The following is a 19,659-nucleotide window of genomic DNA, read 5'->3' as shown; positions in this document are numbered from 1 at the left end:
TGTTAACTGGTAGGAGTTAGGTACTCTTCATCTGTCCATTCTCCAACATTGTAGGAGCTGTTAATCACTGATTTATTTCAGTGAGCCAAACGTCTACCTGTCACAGCTTGACAGATTGACCAGTGAGTCACTGCTAAGATATGATAGCTACCCATTTTGGGGTAACGTAACCTTGGCACCTACTCAGCAGTTGAAAAATGGGCAAAGCAATGAGTTAAAGTTGCCTAAGAGAGATATGGTCTTTGGCACGTTACTTTGTTTTCTCTGTCCTGCAATTCTTTGCTTATTTCTCGTTTTGAGAAGGACCCTCCTCCTTTGAAGGCTCAGTTTCTAAAACACATCCATCCAAAATTCTCTCCTCCCCCCCCCTTTCCCTGTGGTTCCCCACCCTTTCCCACCTCCTCTTAAATACCGGGACCGTGTTTTCCGTGGTCAGTACAACAGGACCCCTCTGACTTGGGTGTTCTTTTGCCCGTCTTGTTCGGCACGTTTTTTTTTTTGTGAGTGTTTTTGACGGGATCCGAGCCCAGAAGAACAGACGATGGGTTTTTTGGGACACCTGCGAGGATTGTGGGCGCTCATTATCCTGCTCTTCTGCGTGCCCTCACACGGTAGGTACCTTCGCCGTGTGATCAATGTCTCTTAGTGCTTGTCTCCTTTCTCTGAGTGCAAGCTCAAGGTTTATTCACGAGGCCGTCTGAGGTACCTGCGTAGCATGTAGCATCCGTTCACCTTGGAGCCCCACTGGAGCAGCGTGCTCACTCACTGAAGGGGCAGGGTTACGTTAGCCCTTTTGAAGAGCTTGTTTTTGGAATGTTTTTCTTCACATAATACATTTCCTGAGTATCTTGCATAGTGTAAGTGTAATGCATCTTTACATTCTTGCATTTAGCACTCAAGTACTTCCTGAAGGTGAACCAGCTCGCCGCTCTGTTTCGGGCAGAATTGTGCTACAGTTTCTTCTGCGTACGTCCGTTGGTGTCATTAATTGGTTGATCTGTCCTTTTTTATTGTACCCCTCCCGCCTCCCTGATTCAGGACAATCCCCTCCCCTCCGGGGGACCACCTATGTCCTGTTCCCTCCCGGGCAGCCGGTTAGCACCAACCTCGAGGCCATCTGCAAGAGGGGGTTCCTCCGCCCACGATACGATCACAACGACCTCCCCAGTCCCGGGTACAGCTACCTGCGGCGCCAAGCCACAGGCGTCAACAGCCTGGAGTCGCTCTTCCAGGGCTGCTGCAAGAGCTATGGGAGCCAGGAAGATGCGCTCACCTTGAAATGTGCACTGGGAGTGGTAAGCCCTGGCGTCCAACGTCTGCCCGAAAAACACCCCCCGCTGCCGAAAAGAACAGCTCAAGCTAGGTTCTGAAGCAGCAACGGTTCAGACCAGCTCCCAGCTCTATGTGGGTTTAGTTGGTTGACCAGTTCAGCCCAGCTCAACATGGCTTAGCTGGTTGACCGGTTCAGACCAACTCCCAGCTCAACATGGTTTAGCTGGTTGACCAGTTCAGACCGGCTGTACATGGTTTAGCTGGTTGACCAGTTCAGACCAATTCCCAGCTCAACATGGTTTAGCTGGTTGACCAGTTCAGACCGGCTGTACATGGTTTAGCTGGTTGACCAGTTCAGACCAATTCCCAGCTCAACATGGTTTAGCTGGTTGACCAGTTCAGACCAGCTCCCAGCTCGACATGGGTTAGCTGGTTGAACAGTTCAGACCAGCTTTGACATGGTTTGATTAACTCAAGCTAGGCTTTGTTAACGTCATTTTGTGTGGTGACTTTAACAGCTACCAGCTACCAGCTCAGAAAAGCATCATGACTAGCTTGGTCATGCTGGTTAATCAGCTCATACCCTGGTTGACCAGCTTCATGACCAGCTTCATGACCAGCTTGACCAGCTAACTTTTTTAAACTGATCAAGCTGGCATAGCTGGATTTTACAGCAGGCTGCACATCTGAATGTTTCTACGTGTTACTTTCAACATATGTTGTGTCAAATTTACTGCTTTTGTGTTACAAGTATAACATATCATAAGGTAATTATGAGAACAGGCCATTCGGGCCTGGCATGCTCGCCGTTTCGTACCACCAGTGTACCTAACGCTTAAAAGCTAGATGGCATCTGGCACTGTATCAAGCCTGGTCTTGAAAATTCCCCAGTGTTTCTGCCTCCACTATACAATTTATGTGTGACAAAGGAAGACTTTTTTTTAAACACAGACATTGTTGAAAGTAACACCTCCTTAACCAGCCATGGAGATGTGTTAAAAAAATGACTCATTATGTGCTGCCTTGGACACATGTGCTTGCACTGCACTGCATGCTAAAAAAAGGCGAACACGCATGCAATCTGAAGCCATAACAAGCTATAGCCACTCTATCTGTGGGTGTTTTACTTCTTGTTTTGTTTCCTGGTTCTCCTGAAGGAGAATTAGGAGGATATGAGGGTAAACACCTCCAAGGCCTGCCACTGTTATGTTCTAGCACCTGCAAGGCCTTTATACAGAAACAATTGCACAAATGCATTCACAAAAAAATAAAAATAAAGATGTTGTTCCATGTTGGAGGGTAAACTTTATCCATTGTGTGAACTGACTCCTCCCCGTCCACCATGCAAATATGTACACTGGTCCTCGTGGAAAAATAGAAATAATGGTGAAGTTTGAGTGACAGGCTGCGTATTCATCCCTGTGCCGACCCTTTCTCTCTCCCCCCCCCCCCCCCCCCTCTCGCAGTGGGAATCCGCGATGTCGTCGTACTGCGAGCAGGAGTTCATGGTGAAGACGCGGGCCTACCACTGCTGCACGAAAGAGGAGATGTTCGGCTGCTTCGCTTTGTGGGCCCCCAATCCCGCCTACCTGTACCCACCTCCCAAAATACAAGAGTGAGTGCACTTACAGGTACACACAGGACTCTGGAGTCTGCCAGGGCAGTTGGGGAGGGTTGCCGGTTCGATTCCCGGTTGCCGGTTTGTCCCTGAACAAAGACACCTAACCCCCAAATGCTCCTCACGAGCTGGCAAAGACACCTAACCCCCAAACGCTCATCACGAGCTGGCAAAGACACCTAACCCCCAAACGCTCATCACGAGCTGGCAAAGACACCTATAACCACCAAATGCTCCTCACGAGCTGGTCGGTGCCTTGCATGGCAGCCAATCGCCGTTGGTGTGTGAGTGTGTGTATGAATGGGTGGATGAGAAGCATCAATTGTACAGCGCTTTGGATAAAGGCGCTATATAAAGCGCTATATAAATGATATGATATGATTGAGATATGATTGAGAAAGGGAGGGAAAAGGAGTGAGGGAGAGAATGAAGGAAGAATCAAAGAGGGGTGTGAAGGTGCAGAGAGACTGGATTCAGGAGGATTTGGAAAGGCCCACTCATTCATTTCCACAGAGCGTTCGGTGGCTTTACGATGAAAATGACGCCGATGGCAAATAGCTGCCTAGATGGTGTCTGTAGGTCTTTTGCAGTCATCTTGGTAACCTGGGCAACAGTGTTGCTTAGCCCACTGAACTCTCTGACACAGAGCCTTTGGTACTGTTGCAGTTTGCATTTTGCTACTCTGGCAATGTCCAAAGTTATTGAGTGGGTCTTTGTAGCTTAACTTCACTCACTGAGAATACATTGGTCACACTTATGATTGAGGTTACATAAATGTAATTGTTACTCATGTAGCCTTTGTTGTTGTTGATCCCTTAATTATGCATGAATTTTACTTTTAATTTATGTATTTATGAACTACTAACTCATTCATTAGTTGGGAGAATATTTATCCATTAGCAAACCACGGGATAAACTTTATAATGTTTTAACAGTTTTTATTTATTTATTCCAATATAGTTGTTAGTTCGTAGTTGTTAACATTAATTAATTATATACAAATACATATACAAAGCTGTACAGAGTTCTCTCTGTAGTTCGTTAACTACATGTGACATTATTGTAAGGTGTTACCATTGCATTTAACGTCTTTTTGTGTGGTGACATCACTAGTGGAAAGTGAACATAGGGGAAATATAAGACTAACAGCATTATAGCTTTCCACCTCCGGTAAATTTAAGTGCCGTTGTTTCTTCTATTTGTACAGCTGAATCCCTGAATTGCCGTGCTTTAGCGCCGCCTGCAGGTCATTTCCGGAGTAACGCAACCGTGGCTTCTGGATTCACAGGCAGAAGACGACGCATTCCTTTTACAGGCGATTCCAGCGACACCTCTTACTATGAACTGGGATTATCGGACTTAACTCACTTTTAATAGTGTTATATAATAGGTATAACTATAACCTATATGAATATGTCATGACAGAAAGTCATAAAGTAGAAATTGAATTATTACAGGTATTAATTTTCAAAGATTGAAAAGAAGCTCTCAAATTTTAGTATGCTGTTGCTTATTTCGTTTTTTTCCATTTAGCATTTTCCTTTTTGGTCTATGCAAATGCATTTCCAACGCGTCAAAAAATAACACAGTGTGTAAAATATGCTTCACAAATACCATGTACTCTTAATAGATATGAAAATTAAAATATGTTGCATACAACAGGAAATGTTTTGTGTTTTATCCTTAGCACTATAGTTCAAACCTGTCGGTGTCTGTTCCAGACCAATGTTTTTTGCCGAAGAGATAAGGCTAAAGATAAGCGTAGCCCTGACCAAAAACAAGTAGTTCTTCAAGCATTACAGTTTGTTTATGAAAATAAATGCAATACCCTTCACAATCAAATCTTAGTTTAACAATCATGGTGAAAGTAAATTAAAATTATTATCAGTCATTATTCTATTCAATGATTGCTTTTCTTGTACAAATTAGGCACAAGTACAGGTCTTGATTATCTCTTTCCTGATTCTATCCGTACCATAATTTATTCTACCCCTAACTGTAAAAAGACCCAAGTTCTTTCTGTCTACTATTGCACAATTGAATGTTAAACCGTTTGATTAATGTTTCCTGCTCTTTATAGTAGATTTTGTGATATTTAGAGACTTTTAATTTCAGAATTTCTTTTTGAAAGCATATTCACTTTATAGAATGGATAAAAAGTTTCTAAATATCGCATTTACTGACCAACCTTCACCTTTAAAACTGAATCAGTTCTCTTGGATACACTATCCTGAGGTTTTATAAGAAAATGGGCCTGTAGCTATGTCTCAAACGTCTGGCAGAACATTTCTTCCGCAGGCTTTTCACCTCCTTTACAGTCCCCAGGTAATCCCAGACAGCCGCTATCAGGCTTTCTTCAAAACAGTGGTCTATTGCTTAATATGTTTCTTTATTTTATTTTATTAAATACAAATAAATGCTCTTTTCTACTGACACACTAATGCAGTAAAATGAAAATGACCATGAAATTTAATCTGATGCAAATTCTTTTCATTACTAGAAAACAGATTCCTACCCATTTCTTTTGGCACCAATGAATCCCTGATTCCACTTCAATAACAACCATGGGCACAACGCGTTTGCGAGTTTGCACCACCATACCTGAAATTAACACAGGGGTGCTTCATGTAGGGCACCCACTTCTCAAACAAACATACACAGAACATGGGACACAAAGGCACTTTACTATCGTACAGGATTATGTTTAAAATCATTTAATCTTGGTTTAATGTAGTGTGGAGGTGCTCAGATCTACCATAAAAATTCTACACTACAAAGCTACACCACCTTTCTTATACATGAGGTGAGGTGCTCAGGGAGAGGCTAGTAATACTAAAACACAGGTTTACTTGATAAAGGACTGAGACAACATTCAAGTTTAATAATCTTTAATAATCGTTAACACACTTTAATACACTTTAATACTCTTTGCTCTTTGCTCAGCATCACCATGTTCAAAGAACCAGTTTCCTTTAGCATTTTTAGTACATGTTTCTGGCTCTTGTTCGAATGTGAAGCAAAAATGCAAACCTGATGATCCTGAACATTCACACACAGTGAAGCATGTTTCGTGACATTTTTGTTTGTTTTACAATTGTCCAGTTTTTTTCTTTCATGTCTGCTTGGGCTATGCATGGCTTCAAGTTTCATGTCTCAGGTTTATTTATATGCACCAGTAAGAGTACACAGCAGGCTGGCAATGAAATGCTTAACCTAGGACTCATCAACAACTTAAACATCAGCAAGTAATAGAATAACAAAAAAAAAAAAAAACATCCAGTGAGCAGCAGTTTTGTTACTGAGAGAGGTCAGAGGAGAAGGGCCAGACTGGTCGAAGCTAACAGGAAGGTGACAGTAATGCGAATAACCACGCATTACAACGGCGGTATGCAGAAGAGCATCTCTGAACACACAACGCGTCAAACCTCTAAGTGGATAGGCTACAGCAGCAGAAGATTGAATAACCAGGGCACTGTGTTGAAAGTAACACATCTTTAGCTAGACATGTCCATTCTCATTTCAGCCAGTCAAATGTCTGCTTTTGACAGCCTGACTTCTCAGGTATGATAATTACCAATAGCTTGCTTTGTGTGGAAAAAATGCAAACCTGATACACCTGCACATTCCCACAGAGTCAAACATGTTTGGTGACATTTTTGCTTCTTTTGCAACTATTGTCTTTGTCTGCTTTGGACAATGCATGAGAAGGTTTAAAGTTTTAGGTTTGGGTTTAGCTTTATGGCTAAGCTTTTCCTTTCTCTGTGGATCCCACCCTTCAGCACCTCTTAAACACCGGGACGGCGTTCACCGTGGTCAGTACACCGGGAACCCTCTCTCCTGGGTGTTCTTTTTGCTCTTATTCCATAAAGACAAGCAAAGTTAACAGCCAATCAAGGGGTCCCAGGAGGCTTTGCCTGTCTTTTTTTTTTCTGGCAGTCGTGTTTGTTTTGGACGAGGACAGAAGAGTCAGAAGAAGAGGCGATGGATTTTTTGGGCAATCTGAGAGGATTGTGGATGCTGGTTCTCCTGCTCTTCTGCATGCCCTCGGATGGTAAAGTATAAGAGACCTGTATGGTATAAAGTGTGGAAGTCTATTTCAAAGTATTTTAGTCTTATATTGAGACTTAAAATCATACTTATTTTATTTAGTTTAGCTAATTTCAAGATGGGCCAGTGGGTATGAAAATGTTTAGAAAACGGTTAAACTTGAAACAAGGTAATCTTTTCTACCTGAGTGAAAAAAATAAGAACTTAAGTCTTATTACAAAACTCATTGAGACAGATATTTTTTGCAGTGGACGAGAGGACAGGCACTCAGAAAGTAGTGACCGATAGAACTGGGAATAGATTTGGATGGAAAACTTCTACTCACCTACAGTAGCTTATGAAAGTATTCAGACCCCTTCACAAACTTCAACATCTAGCGATATGTTTTTCTGTTAACAATACACTTCCTGAGTAGCCTGCTTAAGTTTGAACACATCTTTACATTCTTAAATTTAGCACTCAAGTGCTTCCTGAAGGTGAACCGTGCCTGTGTGAGGTGTTTTTTTCTACTGCCAAATCCATGCTTTAAGTTTACTGCTCCTGTTCGCGCATGCAGTTTGTTCTGCGTGAGTCTGAGAGATCCCGGCGGCATCATTAGTTGTTTGAACTGCCTTTTTTTTTATTACTTTTTAATCACAAAGGATTCCAGTTCCCTCCAGTTAAGCCAAGTGAAGACAACCTCAAAGGCATCTGTGATAGCAAGACTATCCCCCAGAGTGACCAAGGCTCCAAGTTGTTCAACCAAGAGATTACCCTCATCTTCCTGGAGTCGCAATACCGGCGTTGCTGCATGAAATATGAGGACCAGGAGGACACCTTGGAGTGTTTACTGGAGAAGGTAAGTCCCTGCGCTGAATGGCTGCTACAGGAATAGTACTTTTGTGTTACTTTCAACACATTTTGCGTCAGAGTTGTGTTGTGTTACAAATATACACTCAGTGAGCAATTCACCAGGTAGACCTGTACACCAGCGTGTTCATGCAAATGTTTTAATAGCCAATCCTGGCAGCAACTAAATGCATAAAAGCATGCAGACATGGTCAAGAGGTTCAGCTTTTGTTCAGACCAAATGTCAGAATGGGGAAGAAATGTGATCTAAGTGACTTTGACCGTGCAATGATTGTTGGTGCCAGACAGGGTGGTTTGAATATTCCAGAAATGGATGATCTCATGCACAACAGTCTCTACAGAGTTTGCAGAAAACAAAAAATGTCCAGCGAGCACAACTTTTGTGCGTAAAAAAATAATTAATGAGAGAGGTCAGAGAAGAAGGGCCAGACTGGTCGAAGGTGACAGGATTGGCCCCCTGCTTAGTCTAATCAACTGTAAGTCACTGTGGACTTTTAGCATCAGCTAAATAACTGCAATGTGGTAAGCGGGGTGCCGCCTCACCCCTGTCTCCCCCTCCTGCAGTGGGACACAGCGTTCATCATGTACTGCGACCGACTGGAGGCGGCTGAGCCCGTACAACGTGACAGCTGCTGTGAAGCCCGGGACCCGCTGGGCTGCTTCCAGACCCCGCGACCGCAGCCTGAAGAATAGCCCACTACTGAACAGGTGAAGGCAAATTGTACAATTCATCGTAAAGCGTTACCAATTTAGCATTTAACGTCATTACGCGCGGTGAACGTCAAGATCGACTGCTGTTATAGCTCTCCCCCTCTGGTTCTTATTCCAGTTACAGGGTGTTACAAGATAAGCCACCGCATTCACAGAGTAAAAAGGGTTAAGTGCCGTTGTTTCTTCTCTTTGCACAGCTGACTCCCTGAATTGCCGTGCTTTAGCGCCACCTGCAGGGTCATCTCGGGAGATGGCGGGTCGACTGCTTCTGGATCCACATGCAGAAGACAACGCATCCTTTTTCCCGCGATTCCAGTTACACCTCTTTCTGTGAACTGGGATTATCAGAATTAACTCAGTTTTAATAGTCCGATAAAATAGGTATAACTATAAACTATCTGAATCTATCATGGGTGAAAATCACAGAGGTACAAATGGAATAATTACAGGTTTTTAGTCACTTTACTTCTTGTTCTCCTGTTTTACTATGCCTTTGCTTATTTTTTCCTTTTGCATTTTCCTTTTTGTAAATGTCTGAAAGTGTCCCCGTACATATGCTTCACAAACACCATGTACTCTTAACAGATATGAAAATAAAACGATGTTGCATACAACACATTGCTTTTTTTTTTTTTAAGATATTTTTTAGGCCTTTTTCAGCTTTATTGGACAGTATACAGTATAGAGAGACAGGAAGAATGGGAGCGAGAGAGAGGGGAAGACATGCGACAAATGTCAGACGGTCGGATTCGAACCGCCGACGTCGCGGCTCGCAATGAGCATGCGGTCAGTGCTCTACAGGCTGCGCCACCGAGACACCCCACATTGCTTTTTTTAATCGCCTTTCATCTGAACGCTGTTTTGAGTGGCGCGAGGTTCAGTGGGCAGTTGCACTGCTGCATCACAGCAGGAATGTCCTGGGTTCGAGCCCCGCCCGGGCCTTTCCGTGTGCCGTTTCGAACACGTTCTCCCCGATTCTGCAAGGGTTCGCTGTCGTTTCCTCCCACAGACCAAAGACATGCAGGTTAGGTTAGTTGCAGAGTCTAAATTGCCCCTTGTGTGCCCCTGCCACTGGCCCCTGGGTGGTGCATTATGGGTGCCCACTGCTCCTAATTATAGAGGATGCATTTCGTTGCCTTAGAAGGCAAAGACAATTGCAAATAAATAAATCCCAAACTTGAAGAAAAAAATGACAGTGTAGGGCAGCTCTGGGACTAGGACCATACTTTCTGTTCCAGACCAATGTTCTTTGCCCAAGAGATAAGGCTAAAGATAACCACGGCCCTGATCAAAACCAGTGGTTCTCCGAGCACTAGACTACAGTTTGAGTAAGGAAACATCTCCTTTCCATTTTCAGCAAATGCCCAAAAGAGTTGATGACTGCTTCACAAACAAATATTAGTTTAACAATGGTGAAAGCAGATGAAAATGATGTTCAGTTATTATTCTGTACAATTGGCAAATTATTGATTTAGTTGTACAAATTAGGCACAAGTGCAGGTCTTAATGATCTCTTTCCTGATTCTATCCATACCATAATTTCTTCCCCTAGCTGTAAAAATACACAAGTGCTTTAATTAAAAAAATTTAAAATATCACATCATACGGTATTCTTAAAGTATAATTCATTATTGCTCAATCAAAAGCAGTCATATTGACCCAAAACATATTTTGAGTTTACCTATAGGCCTACTGAAAAGAAAAGAATGTAAGCTTTGTAATGATACCATGAATTATTATCTAGCTATCAAGAGAGTTGTGTCCCATTGGATTTTGAGTGTCACCAAACCATGTCTTTGAGAAAAACGGCTTCAGAGTTTAGTTGGGAGACGGACTACCAGATGAAATTGAAACTGGCAGACTGCTGACACTGAATCTACCAAGCTCCCTTGTCCTCCTACGTATAAACCCTTTAAAATTATATTTTTACCCTGAATTTGACATTAAGACATACGGACCATGAAAGCAAAGGCATTTCTAGAGTAAAATTAGATAAGAACCGAATACATTAGCTTCTGGCCACAAAAGTAACTGACGTGACTGCAGGTGACTGATGGCGGGTATCAAGCTGGCTAGCCTCCAAACAAATGTCTAGTTTGAGCTGGCTTTTGAACTGTTCGGTTCTCCATATGCAAGCCTTGGAGCCTGTATCACAAAGCAGGCTTACTGAGTTAGCTGGATAACTGCACTGGGGCCCTCCCAAATCTGGAGCATGGACTAATGTAAAAAGAGATGTTCCAGGTTTTTAGTCAATGAAGCTATCCAGCTAACTCGGTGATTCTTATTTGTGATACAGACCCTGAAAAACAATGAAATACTACTTTTACATTGGAATCAAATAAAATACCACGATAAAATTCTAGAACAGGCTGTCTCCCAGAGTTACAAATATAGTATCCGGTGCATGTCACCCACATGATAAAACAGTATAAACTTGTCTATAAACACTTAATATTCCCTTATGTGATATGTGTACACTTCTATAAGAAGATGATCATCAGTGAATTGCATTCAAAATTAAAGTTTTAAAGTAATTTTTACACTGACGGTGATTTAAAAAAATGCCTACACACATAATTTAAGAATTTAATCCAAATAATCTCAATTGAAACAGGCGTGACAGTGCTCCTTTAAATGAAAATGGAAATCGTGTCAGCTCATTGGGAGGTTGGGGGCTCATTGTTTTGTCATTTAAATATCTTGGTTAGTACCGGTGTTTTGTGATCACGTCTGTCTTAACGGGTGCTCCGGGACCTGCAGAAACTTTCATATTTAGAAAAAATAAAGACCACCCGGCATAGTTTCGCCACATGCAGTACCATGTAATTCCAATGGAGGGAATATGGGTGAAACTGATGTAGGATTAGATGCCATGCATTTTTACATATGGAGGGTGGTCATATGAACAATTCTACAGGTCCTGGACAAGTAGCAAATGATAGTTTATGTTTATGATACAGTTATCATTAGGCTAGGTTTGTAATTATTCCCTGCTCATCTATATTAAATATAGACCTAAAATATAATGTCTGATTCAACAAGTTAGAAAATAGGTCAATATTACAATTATGTTAAGTGACTACTGACTACAAAATGGAGACATGGAAAATGTAAATAAAGAGGGACCATTTGTGTGCGTTCCACTGGGCAGTTAAAGTGCTTGAATATCTGGGGACCACAACGACAACCCGCGGGTATCGACAACCCGAAACTCAAACCAGAGCAAAGCTCTTTGCGCAAACCAAACCATCACGTGGTTCTACACAAAAACGAGGCCTCGTTTGTCGCCGATCACGTGATTTCCTGAAAAAAAACGGCACAAGCCTCGAAGCGGGGCTTCAGGGACAACTGACGTACGCAGTCGACACACGCCTCGGAATCATTCGTAACATCACTACGACAAGCCAGAGAAGCAGCGTTCCGGATCTCCGAGGAAACGAAGGAAAACAAACCGCTAAGCTTCGCTAACATAGCTACCGTGAGGCTGCAGAGTTAGACTGGCACCAAGTTAGCAAAATATCGTTATCTTGCGCACCAGTGATAAGCTAGCTACATTTAATCTAAACAGCATGACCAGGGAGCTGACGTTAGCTTAATAAATGACAGGAAAAAAATCATGTTTAGTACATGATAGAGGGGCGAAGTCTGTCAGTCTCAGTCTATTGTTTCCGACCCTGCTTAGCACTATATATAAAGCTAGCCTAGCTATATTTATCGTTAATGCATTGCTGGATAACAGATCGCTGTTGTTGACTGCAAACTAACCTTGAATTGTCGCAAGTGTGGTTATCGGCTTTTGTCTAACTAACGTTAGTATATCTAGGTCGTTTACAGTCAGCACGCCCGCTGGCCTCTAAATTGCTAGTTAGCTGGCTAACCGTGCGTGGTTAGCTAGCTAGCTAGCTAGGTAGATGTTTTGCAAGCCCAGTTGGCTACAACAATGTTAGCTAGCTAGCCAAGTTAGTTTCACGTTTAAAGCAAGTTTAGAACTATTGGCAACTAAGACTGCGAATTAGCCTCTTGCTAATTGCGGGTCATTCTGTCACGAGTTATCGTTCCGTTGCCTGGACTGACTGGACGTTGTCAGTGCGAAAGGATAGAACTCGGTAGGACGAGGTAGTGCCTGCGCGCATCCGGAGAAGGGAAACCTGCAGAAGCCAGGCCAAGCAACACGAAAAATGGCGTCAGCCGGTACTGCTGCTTTGGGATCCGTGGGTCCGGCAGGTAAATTAAACGTTCAACCGAAGTACATGCTTTTGAAATGCCATGAGTGATTTTGCTATGAAGACAGTGAAGTTGGCACAATACAGCGATTTCCAAGGTGGTCGGTGGCATAAGTTAGCCAACTTGATGTGCCTTTTGGGCAAACTGCGAACTTGCTAACTAGCTAGTTAGCAACGTAGCTACCTAATCAAGTAAACGTGGTGGTCTGATGAACAGTTATATGAATCTTAAACTTTTTCCAGATGGACGCTAGCTAGCACCAGCTTAGGTTGCCAATAGTCCAATTGTTTGCAGAACGGAAAAAACATTTTTTGGTATGTTTTGTTCGCGTGCGTTTATTTTTTATCATTGTCTGTTCTGTGTTGGCTAGCTAGGACGTTAGCTAACATTAGCCGGCTAACTAGCAGATGCCGAACTTGGGGGAAATGTTCACCAACTGCCCGGAACTCGAGTGTTTTCTTTGTTTTTAAATATTCGTTAAAATGCTTGCACGTTAATGACCTGGCGGCGATCAGAACGAAACATCCTGCTTGTCATATTGAATACGTTGTCCGCGAGTTACACGAAAGATGTGAAACCTCGTGTATTTTCATGTCTTTTTTGAGAGGTTTTTTTATTGTTCGGGTACAAATGTTCCCGAGCCATTTACTGGAATGAACCCCAGGGAAATCTCGTACAAGGCTGTCTAGTTTGGGGGGGGCGGGGGAGTGTTGAAATTAAAATGCATTCCCTTGGGTTATTCTAATTGGGTCGCCCTCAGTGCCTATTTTAGACCATATCTCTGACTTGGTTTTTTCTAACGCACATTTAGTACAGGGTAGTACATGTTCTCTTCCCAGAACTAAGGGATCTTTTGTAAAATAATGCGACCCACTTGGTCCCTGTACACCCTCAGAGTGCGAATCGATTCATTCTGACTATAAATTCCATGTGCAAAATCAGTACTCCTTATACGACCGTTACAATTAATTAAATTCAGGCCTCTTTAAATCAGCATTGTGGGAACGCCTTGTTCTCTGCTATTTCCATTTAATATGTTCTAGACTCATAAATACTTTTCCTGTCTACTGCCCGTCTGTTTCCTGGTCATCTCCAAATACACAAACAAGAGTGAAGCAGTATATCCGTAAGGTTGTGACTTGCGTGGAACTTGTGACCATGAAAAATCACTGTTGCTTACCTTCTTTTAAAAAGAAATAACATCTGGTGAGAAATAAAATGGCAACAAAACAACAGATTCATAGACTTGAACCTCTGGAACTCTGTTGTGACTGTTGCCGTGTTTACGACCAAACGGCATCTCTGGAATGATAATCTCTTTATTGGTGCTTGTGCACAGATTCACAGACGCACGCAGTAAAAATATATACGGTCGGGGCACTGTATCGGGGTTTCACGGCGTGGGGCCCGACGTGCTGTTTCACTCGTCTCCCTCCCACCCTGAAAATAGCGTGACCTGCTACTCTGTGTCCGACTCAGGAGATTAGCTTAATTAACGAGACGCAGGATCTCGGGTTCAGTAATTCGGTCGACACAAAGTCTTTCCGCTGTACAATGATGTACAACGCTGGTATGTATGATAAAGGATACTCAAATCTGACCCTCCAATCCAAATGCGGCCCTGGTTTTCTTTTCTCCCTGGCAATTAACTGAACAATTAGCGCTAGTGCTTGTCCGGTATGACTTCACACCTGACTTACTGATAAAGAGAGGGTGGAAAACCAGCCGTTCTTAGCCCTTAAGGACCGCGATTTTAGTCACCTGGAGAAAGGTGCTACTGCACCCCCTGCAAAGGTTTTGCAAACTGGTTCAGGCTGTCATGTGAGACCCACTGACAAAGAAACTAAAACAAATTACATGTAAATATTTGGAGCACTTTTCCGTGCGGAAAACTGGGCGTGTATGACGAACATTTTTAAGCGTGAGCATGTTGTGCGCTGAAGTGTAATGAGTTGCTACATGTCCTAACTGTATATTCCTCCATAATATCCGCCAAAATATCTACAGGTGCTCATAAAACTTCCAGGGGTTTTCTGTTGGCGCTCGTACAGTTGGCCCGGTTACGTCTTGCGGGCTCTGTGCACATTGGCGTTTTCGGGCCAAGCCGAGAGTGAGTGTGTAAGACCCTTGTTACGTGGCTAACCCTGTTTTCATGGCCTCGATATCGCTCCACAGACTTGCGCACTCAGTTCTGGAGGAGGATAGCCTCGCGCAGAGGTACCCGCATGGTGTGGTGTTTCTGTCGCGTGTGTGTGTGTGTGTGTGTGTGTGTGTGTGTGTGTGTGTGTGTGTGTGCGCGCGCGCGCGCGCGCCTGCCCTGGGAAGCGTGTGCTCTTATTATAAATGGTTCCTTTAAATGGAACACACGCACACACTAAAACCCCACATGTGTGCCCTTCAGCATGTCACTCCCTTTAAGGATAAGCATTTGCCTGAAATTTTACACACTGCACAGAAGCACAGGCAGTGTCTATGCCTGGAGCCACAGCCTGCTTTTCACACACACGCACACACACACACCACTGTTCTTTCTCAAAACAGCACTCACAGAACGCTTTATGCTGCATTGATTTTATTATGTTTGTGCACATTGCATGCATTCTGCAACCAAGTCCACGTTGCTGTTCATTTGCTCACTAGTTTCCTTAGCCACGGTCGCCAAGTCTGTATACTAGTCAAAGCCTTCAGGTGTATTTTTTTATTTTTGTTATTAAGATGCTGGGATGCTGTAAGTACAATCCTGTACTTACAGTAACTAATGGCCACCTACAAATGCTAAATTTTCGATCACAGAGCCATTGACGCTGTGTGTGAGTGTGTGAGTGTGTGAGTGTGTGAGTGTGTGAGTGTGTGAGTGTGTGAGTGTGTGAGTGTGTGAGTGTGTGTGTGTGAGAGAGTGAAGCAGGTCAAGTAAGGACTCCAAATAGCGGTCGCTTTGGTTACACGCCTGTTTATGATTGGATGAGGCAGGAAGTGCTCGCCTCGCGTTATTGACAGCCTAGTCGCCAGGCGACATGCCTGAACCGCCGGGCTTGTTTTCTGACCAAACCAGACCAGGAGGATTCGGTATGCACTTAACTGAGGATGCCTCTTTTATAAAAAAAAAAAATAAAAAAAAATAAAAAAGTTTTTTCAGTTTGACCTGACGAAGAGGTCAAAACGTTTGATACAAATACATAATTATACTGTGTTTGGTTGTGCAGGCTCTTCTTAAATTATAATCGTTACTGCCCTATTGCCTTGCACCCGTCGATGTGCATCTGTTATTTAACTTTTTAAATTTATTTATTATTTTTTAAAATTTATTTGTATTTCTCTTCCCCCCCCCCCACACCGTTTGCCTTGGAAGTTCCCGGAAGTCGGCACAAGGGCAGGCCCTGCCGAACGGTCTGGTCTACGAGCAGACGGGGAGGGCCGTGTCTCTCAGCAGCCCTTGCTAAACTCCAGCCCTTAATGATGTAATAGGCCCGGACAGTCGTTTATGTAATCTCGCTGTAGCGCTGAAGTTCTTCGACAAGCTTGTGCGCGACTGCTGGAACGCGTCCGCCGGTGAGCAGGCCACACCGGCCCTGCAGGAGCTGAATTGGGCCCCAGCCAGCAGGCCGGCCGTTCAGCCGGCCGTGTCGTGTTAGTCTTGAGCCTGTAGCTGTGTCGCGCTCCCGCTGAGATTACAGCTCCGGGGAACGGCGGCTTTCCGCTTCCCGTGGTGCGCGGTGCGTTTAAGCCCTGCAGAATTCCTCGCGTTTCCTCACGAGTCGGCCCCGCCCGTCGATGGAACCGGCTGCCAATCATCAGTGAGACGTGTGCCCCTCCTCTGTTTCGTGCTAGCCCTCTCCTCCATCTGATTGGTGCTAGCCCTCTCCTCCAGCTGATTGGTGCTAGCCCTCTCCTCCATCTAGTTGGTGCTAGTCCTCTCCTGTGGTAATGCGTGGTCTACACTGCGGGAAACGGGTCAGACTTGCAGATCAGATTACCCATGACTGGCAATGCGAAATTGGGGTAAAAATGGCCTACAAAAAATAATAATAATAATAATAATTTTCAAGATGGTTCAGGATGTTAGAATACACGTGGTTACTGTGCCATCGGTGAGTGTACCAGGCTGATATTTGAGGTTGGCTGAGCTCCACGCACATCTGCGTAATCTCGGGTGTGTTTCAGGCAGTGCTGCCGTTTCTACTTTACATTATCTATCCTCGAGCAGCTGTGGCGGGGCTTCTTATGAACTGTGAGTAAATTTCCCCTCCCCCCCCCCCCCCCCCACCCCACCCCACCCCATTTCCCTTTCTTTTCCGCTTTTATTCTGTCGTTCTCTGTAGGGTCAGGCGGGGTCCGGAAGCCAGCTGCCCCTGAGGTAAGACGAATTGCGCGTCTCAAGTTCCCCTGCTGTTTGTTGCCTGTCTGTGCAATAACAGTCCTGCCCTGAGTTCCTCCCACGCTTAATCTAGCGGTTAGCGGTCTTCCCATGTGAAACACGTTTCGGCTGATGAACATGATTTTCACTTGTAAATACTCACGTGGAAGTACTACACTATACCGTAATGGACGTTCGTGTCAAGTGTACAGTTTTGTTTCACACAGGTTTAACCCTTCCTTCCACCATTTAAACCTGCTGTTAGCCGGAGGACGGTTTTCCCATGTAAAATAATACCGTGTACATGAAGTACGCCATGTTATGCTTTGGAATTGTTGAAGTATGATGGAAGTTTATATCAAGTGTGCTGAGTGTACATTTTTCCCTCTCACCTGGGTTGTCCTTTAATACAGCGGGTGCTATGGGCTGTGGGCCGTTCTGAAAACAGTGGGTGAAAGTGTGCCTGTGTTGCCGGGGGCTTGGCCCGTTTCCTAGCGTAGCGTCGTTTAGCTGATTCTGATGTAGGCCGCTGTCATGGGCAGGACGCTGGCGCCCTTTACGACCACACTAACGGCGCTAACGCTACAGCACTGTTCTGCTAGTTTTTGTTGGTACTATGGTTGTGATTCATGGGTAAACCTGGTGTTGTTTCGCAGCGCATCTTGTATAAATTACCACAGGTGAACTATGTACCAATGCATGATACTATATCTGCTGTACCACAGATAACATTTATCTCTCCTGGTATCTGTTCAGCTCTTGCTCTCTCTCTCTCTCTCTCTCTCTCTCGCTCTACCAAGTTGTTGAAGAGGAATGTTTTTTAAAAACCCTGCAGTTGCCAAAAGTGAGGAAGTAAAACCGTACATAGAAATGTCCCAACAAAATGTTTTTCAGTAACGGAAAAACCCTTTTTTTCCCCCCCTCATCCTCTTCTCTTCCTCCATCTTTCCACCCCCGGTTTCTGGGTCTACCAGATGGCCGGCTCGTCAGGAACCTCCCAGACCATGAAGAAGACCATTGGACACCGGGGGGTAGACCCTACGGGCGAAACCACCTATAAGAAGGTCAGAGTTCAGGGGGGCGATAGTGACCGGGCCAAACCATTAATTCTGTAAAACGGGGGTGCAATAACATCTTTAGGATACCTTAGCAGTGTGTCGTGGTAAACTTGCAGTCTGCGGTTGTGGCTGGTGCTTTTATGAATATCAGATCATGATATGATTGGGCGAGTTTATGGAGAGCGTGAGTTGGAACGAAATCCTGAAATGCATCAGCCCTTGCATCTTGCAGCTAATGAATATTCATGTAGGTACTGCACTCCCGGTGTAGCCACAATAAGATCCGCACAGCCGTTGGGCTCTTGAGCAAGGCCCTTAACCCTGCATTGCTCCAGGGAAGGATTGTCTCCTGCTTAGTCTAATCATCTGTACGTCGCTCTGGATAAGATTGTCTGCCAAATGCCATTAATGTGATGTAATAATGGTACAGTGAAGTATAGATGTGGCTAAGAATGTTGCCCCAGTGTTGTCATTGGCCACATGGCTCTCATGGATATTAATGAGGCTCATGAATTTGGAACGTTTTGGTGTTGACGGTGAGAGTGTGACCGTTATTATCAAATCTGGCGTCACATGTGACTCCCACTTAAAGGGAAGACGGAAATGCAGCGGTTCTGGGCCCTTGAGGGCCGTGATTGGATGATGATTTGGGGCCACTCCTCCTGGCTCATACACTGCCCATCAGACAGTAAGGGCAGTCGTCTCATTGGCTCAGGCAGTAAGGGCAGTCGTCTCATTGGCTCAGGCAGTAAGAGCAGTCGTCTCATTGGCTCAGGCAGTAAGGGCAGTCGTCTGGCAGTCGGAGGGTTGCCGGTTCGATCCCCCGCCCAGGCTGTGTCGAAGTGTCCCTGAGCAAGACACCTAACCCCCAAATGCTCCTGACAAGCTGGTCGGCGCCTTGCATGGCAGCCAATCACCGTTGGTGTGTGAGTGTATGAATGGGTGAATGAGAAGCATCAATTGTACAGCGCTTTGGATAAAGGTGTTATATAAATGCTAAACATTTAACATTTACCATCACGGGGCTTTTTAAACCCAGATAGGGAACTACTGATGCATAGCAAAACTGGGTTTCAGTCACGTTCTTAGAAACAGCAGTGTGTGTCTGTTTGTGTGTGTGTGTGTGTGTGTTTGTGAGAGGATAGGCATTGTACACCAGCAGCTGGCTGGTTTGTTAATACGTGTACTTCCCCATCACTGTGTGCCCAGCCCTGGTGAGGTGATCGCAGATACTCGCCAGCAGAAGGAAGAGAGTAATGCTCTCTCCGATACACGGCTTGTTTTACCCCAGTTTTAACGATGCGCTCCGCTCCCCCCCTCCCCAGACCACCTCCTCAGCCCTGAGAGGTGCCATCCAGCTGGGCATCACGCACACGGTGGGCAGCCTGAGCCAGAAGGCGGAGCGCGACGTCCTGATGCAGGACTTTGTGGTGGTGGAGAGCATCTTCTTCCCCAGGTAGGTGGTGTCTTTCTATGTCTGTGTGTGTGTGTGTGTGTGTGTGTGTGTGTCTGTGTGTCTGTCTGTC

At 44.5% G+C, this 19,659-nt stretch overlaps 3 protein-coding genes across 5 annotated transcripts in view; all 3 read left to right on the top strand.

Moving 5' to 3' along the window:
- Positions 1 to 384: 384 nt before the first annotated feature.
- On the top strand, positions 385 to 4,556 carry ecm1a (extracellular matrix protein 1a). Of its 2 annotated transcripts, none has more exons than XM_061256309.1 (4): positions 385 to 611; positions 1,039 to 1,295; positions 2,739 to 2,903; positions 4,098 to 4,556. In XM_061256309.1, exons 1-3 carry the CDS (start codon positions 542 to 544, stop codon positions 2,889 to 2,891), a joined length of 480 nt encoding a protein of 159 aa, XP_061112293.1. In that variant the 5' UTR covers positions 385 to 541; the 3' UTR covers positions 2,892 to 2,903; positions 4,098 to 4,556. The 2 variants fall into 2 exon arrangements, with proteins under 2 accessions (XP_061112293.1, XP_061112292.1); XM_061256308.1 differs by having other exon boundaries at positions 393 to 611; positions 2,739 to 2,887.
- Positions 4,557 to 6,584: 2,028 nt separating this feature from the next.
- LOC133136176 (extracellular matrix protein 1-like) lies at positions 6,585 to 9,111 on the top strand. Its single transcript, XM_061253437.1, has 4 exons — positions 6,585 to 6,941; positions 7,579 to 7,775; positions 8,351 to 8,494; positions 8,695 to 9,111. The coding sequence occupies exons 1-3, from the start codon at positions 6,872 to 6,874 to the stop codon at positions 8,477 to 8,479; spliced, it is 396 nt and encodes a 131-aa protein (XP_061109421.1). The 5' UTR covers positions 6,585 to 6,871; the 3' UTR covers positions 8,480 to 8,494; positions 8,695 to 9,111.
- A 2,734-nt stretch (positions 9,112 to 11,845) lies between these two features.
- LOC133136837 (phosphatidylinositol 4-phosphate 5-kinase type-1 alpha-like) overlaps positions 11,846 to 19,659 on the top strand; it is a 20,457-nt gene continuing 12,643 nt past the window's right edge. The window contains exons 1-4 of one of the 2 annotated variants that reach the window (XM_061254622.1): positions 11,846 to 12,721; positions 17,041 to 17,075; positions 18,050 to 18,139; positions 19,459 to 19,589. In XM_061254622.1, the coding sequence (XP_061110606.1) occupies positions 12,676 to 12,721; positions 17,041 to 17,075; positions 18,050 to 18,139; positions 19,459 to 19,589 (302 nt within the window). In that variant the 5' untranslated portion in view covers positions 11,846 to 12,675. Of the gene's footprint in view, positions 12,722 to 15,159; positions 15,788 to 17,040; positions 17,076 to 18,049; positions 18,140 to 19,458; positions 19,590 to 19,659 lie in introns of those variants that run through there. The other variant, XM_061254621.1, reaches the window with a different exon arrangement.

Source organism: Conger conger, chromosome 9 (genome assembly GCF_963514075.1).
Source record: "Conger conger chromosome 9, fConCon1.1, whole genome shotgun sequence".
Classification (NCBI taxonomy): Eukaryota; Metazoa; Chordata; class Actinopteri; order Anguilliformes; family Congridae; genus Conger; species Conger conger.
Note: the sequence above shows the minus strand (reverse complement) of the source record. Positions and strands in the feature narration are given on the sequence as shown.

Bases quoted from the DNA above. Each gene is read 5' to 3' on its own strand.
- ecm1a (XM_061256309.1), top strand. From the start codon at position 542: ATGGGTTTTTTGGGACACCTGCGAGGATTGTGGGCGCTCATTATCCTG. The intron at 612-1,038 runs GTAGGTACCTTC...TCCCTGATTCAG, and splicing joins CTTCTGCGTGCCCTCACACG to GACAATCCCCTCCCCTCCGG. The intron at 1,296-2,738 runs GTAAGCCCTGGC...CCCCTCTCGCAG, and splicing joins TGAAATGTGCACTGGGAGTG to TGGGAATCCGCGATGTCGTC.
- LOC133136176 (XM_061253437.1), top strand. From the start codon at position 6,872: ATGGATTTTTTGGGCAATCTGAGAGGATTGTGGATGCTGGTTCTCCTG. The intron at 6,942-7,578 runs GTAAAGTATAAG...TTAATCACAAAG, and splicing joins CTTCTGCATGCCCTCGGATG to GATTCCAGTTCCCTCCAGTT. The intron at 7,776-8,350 runs GTAAGTCCCTGC...CCCCTCCTGCAG, and splicing joins TGGAGTGTTTACTGGAGAAG to TGGGACACAGCGTTCATCAT.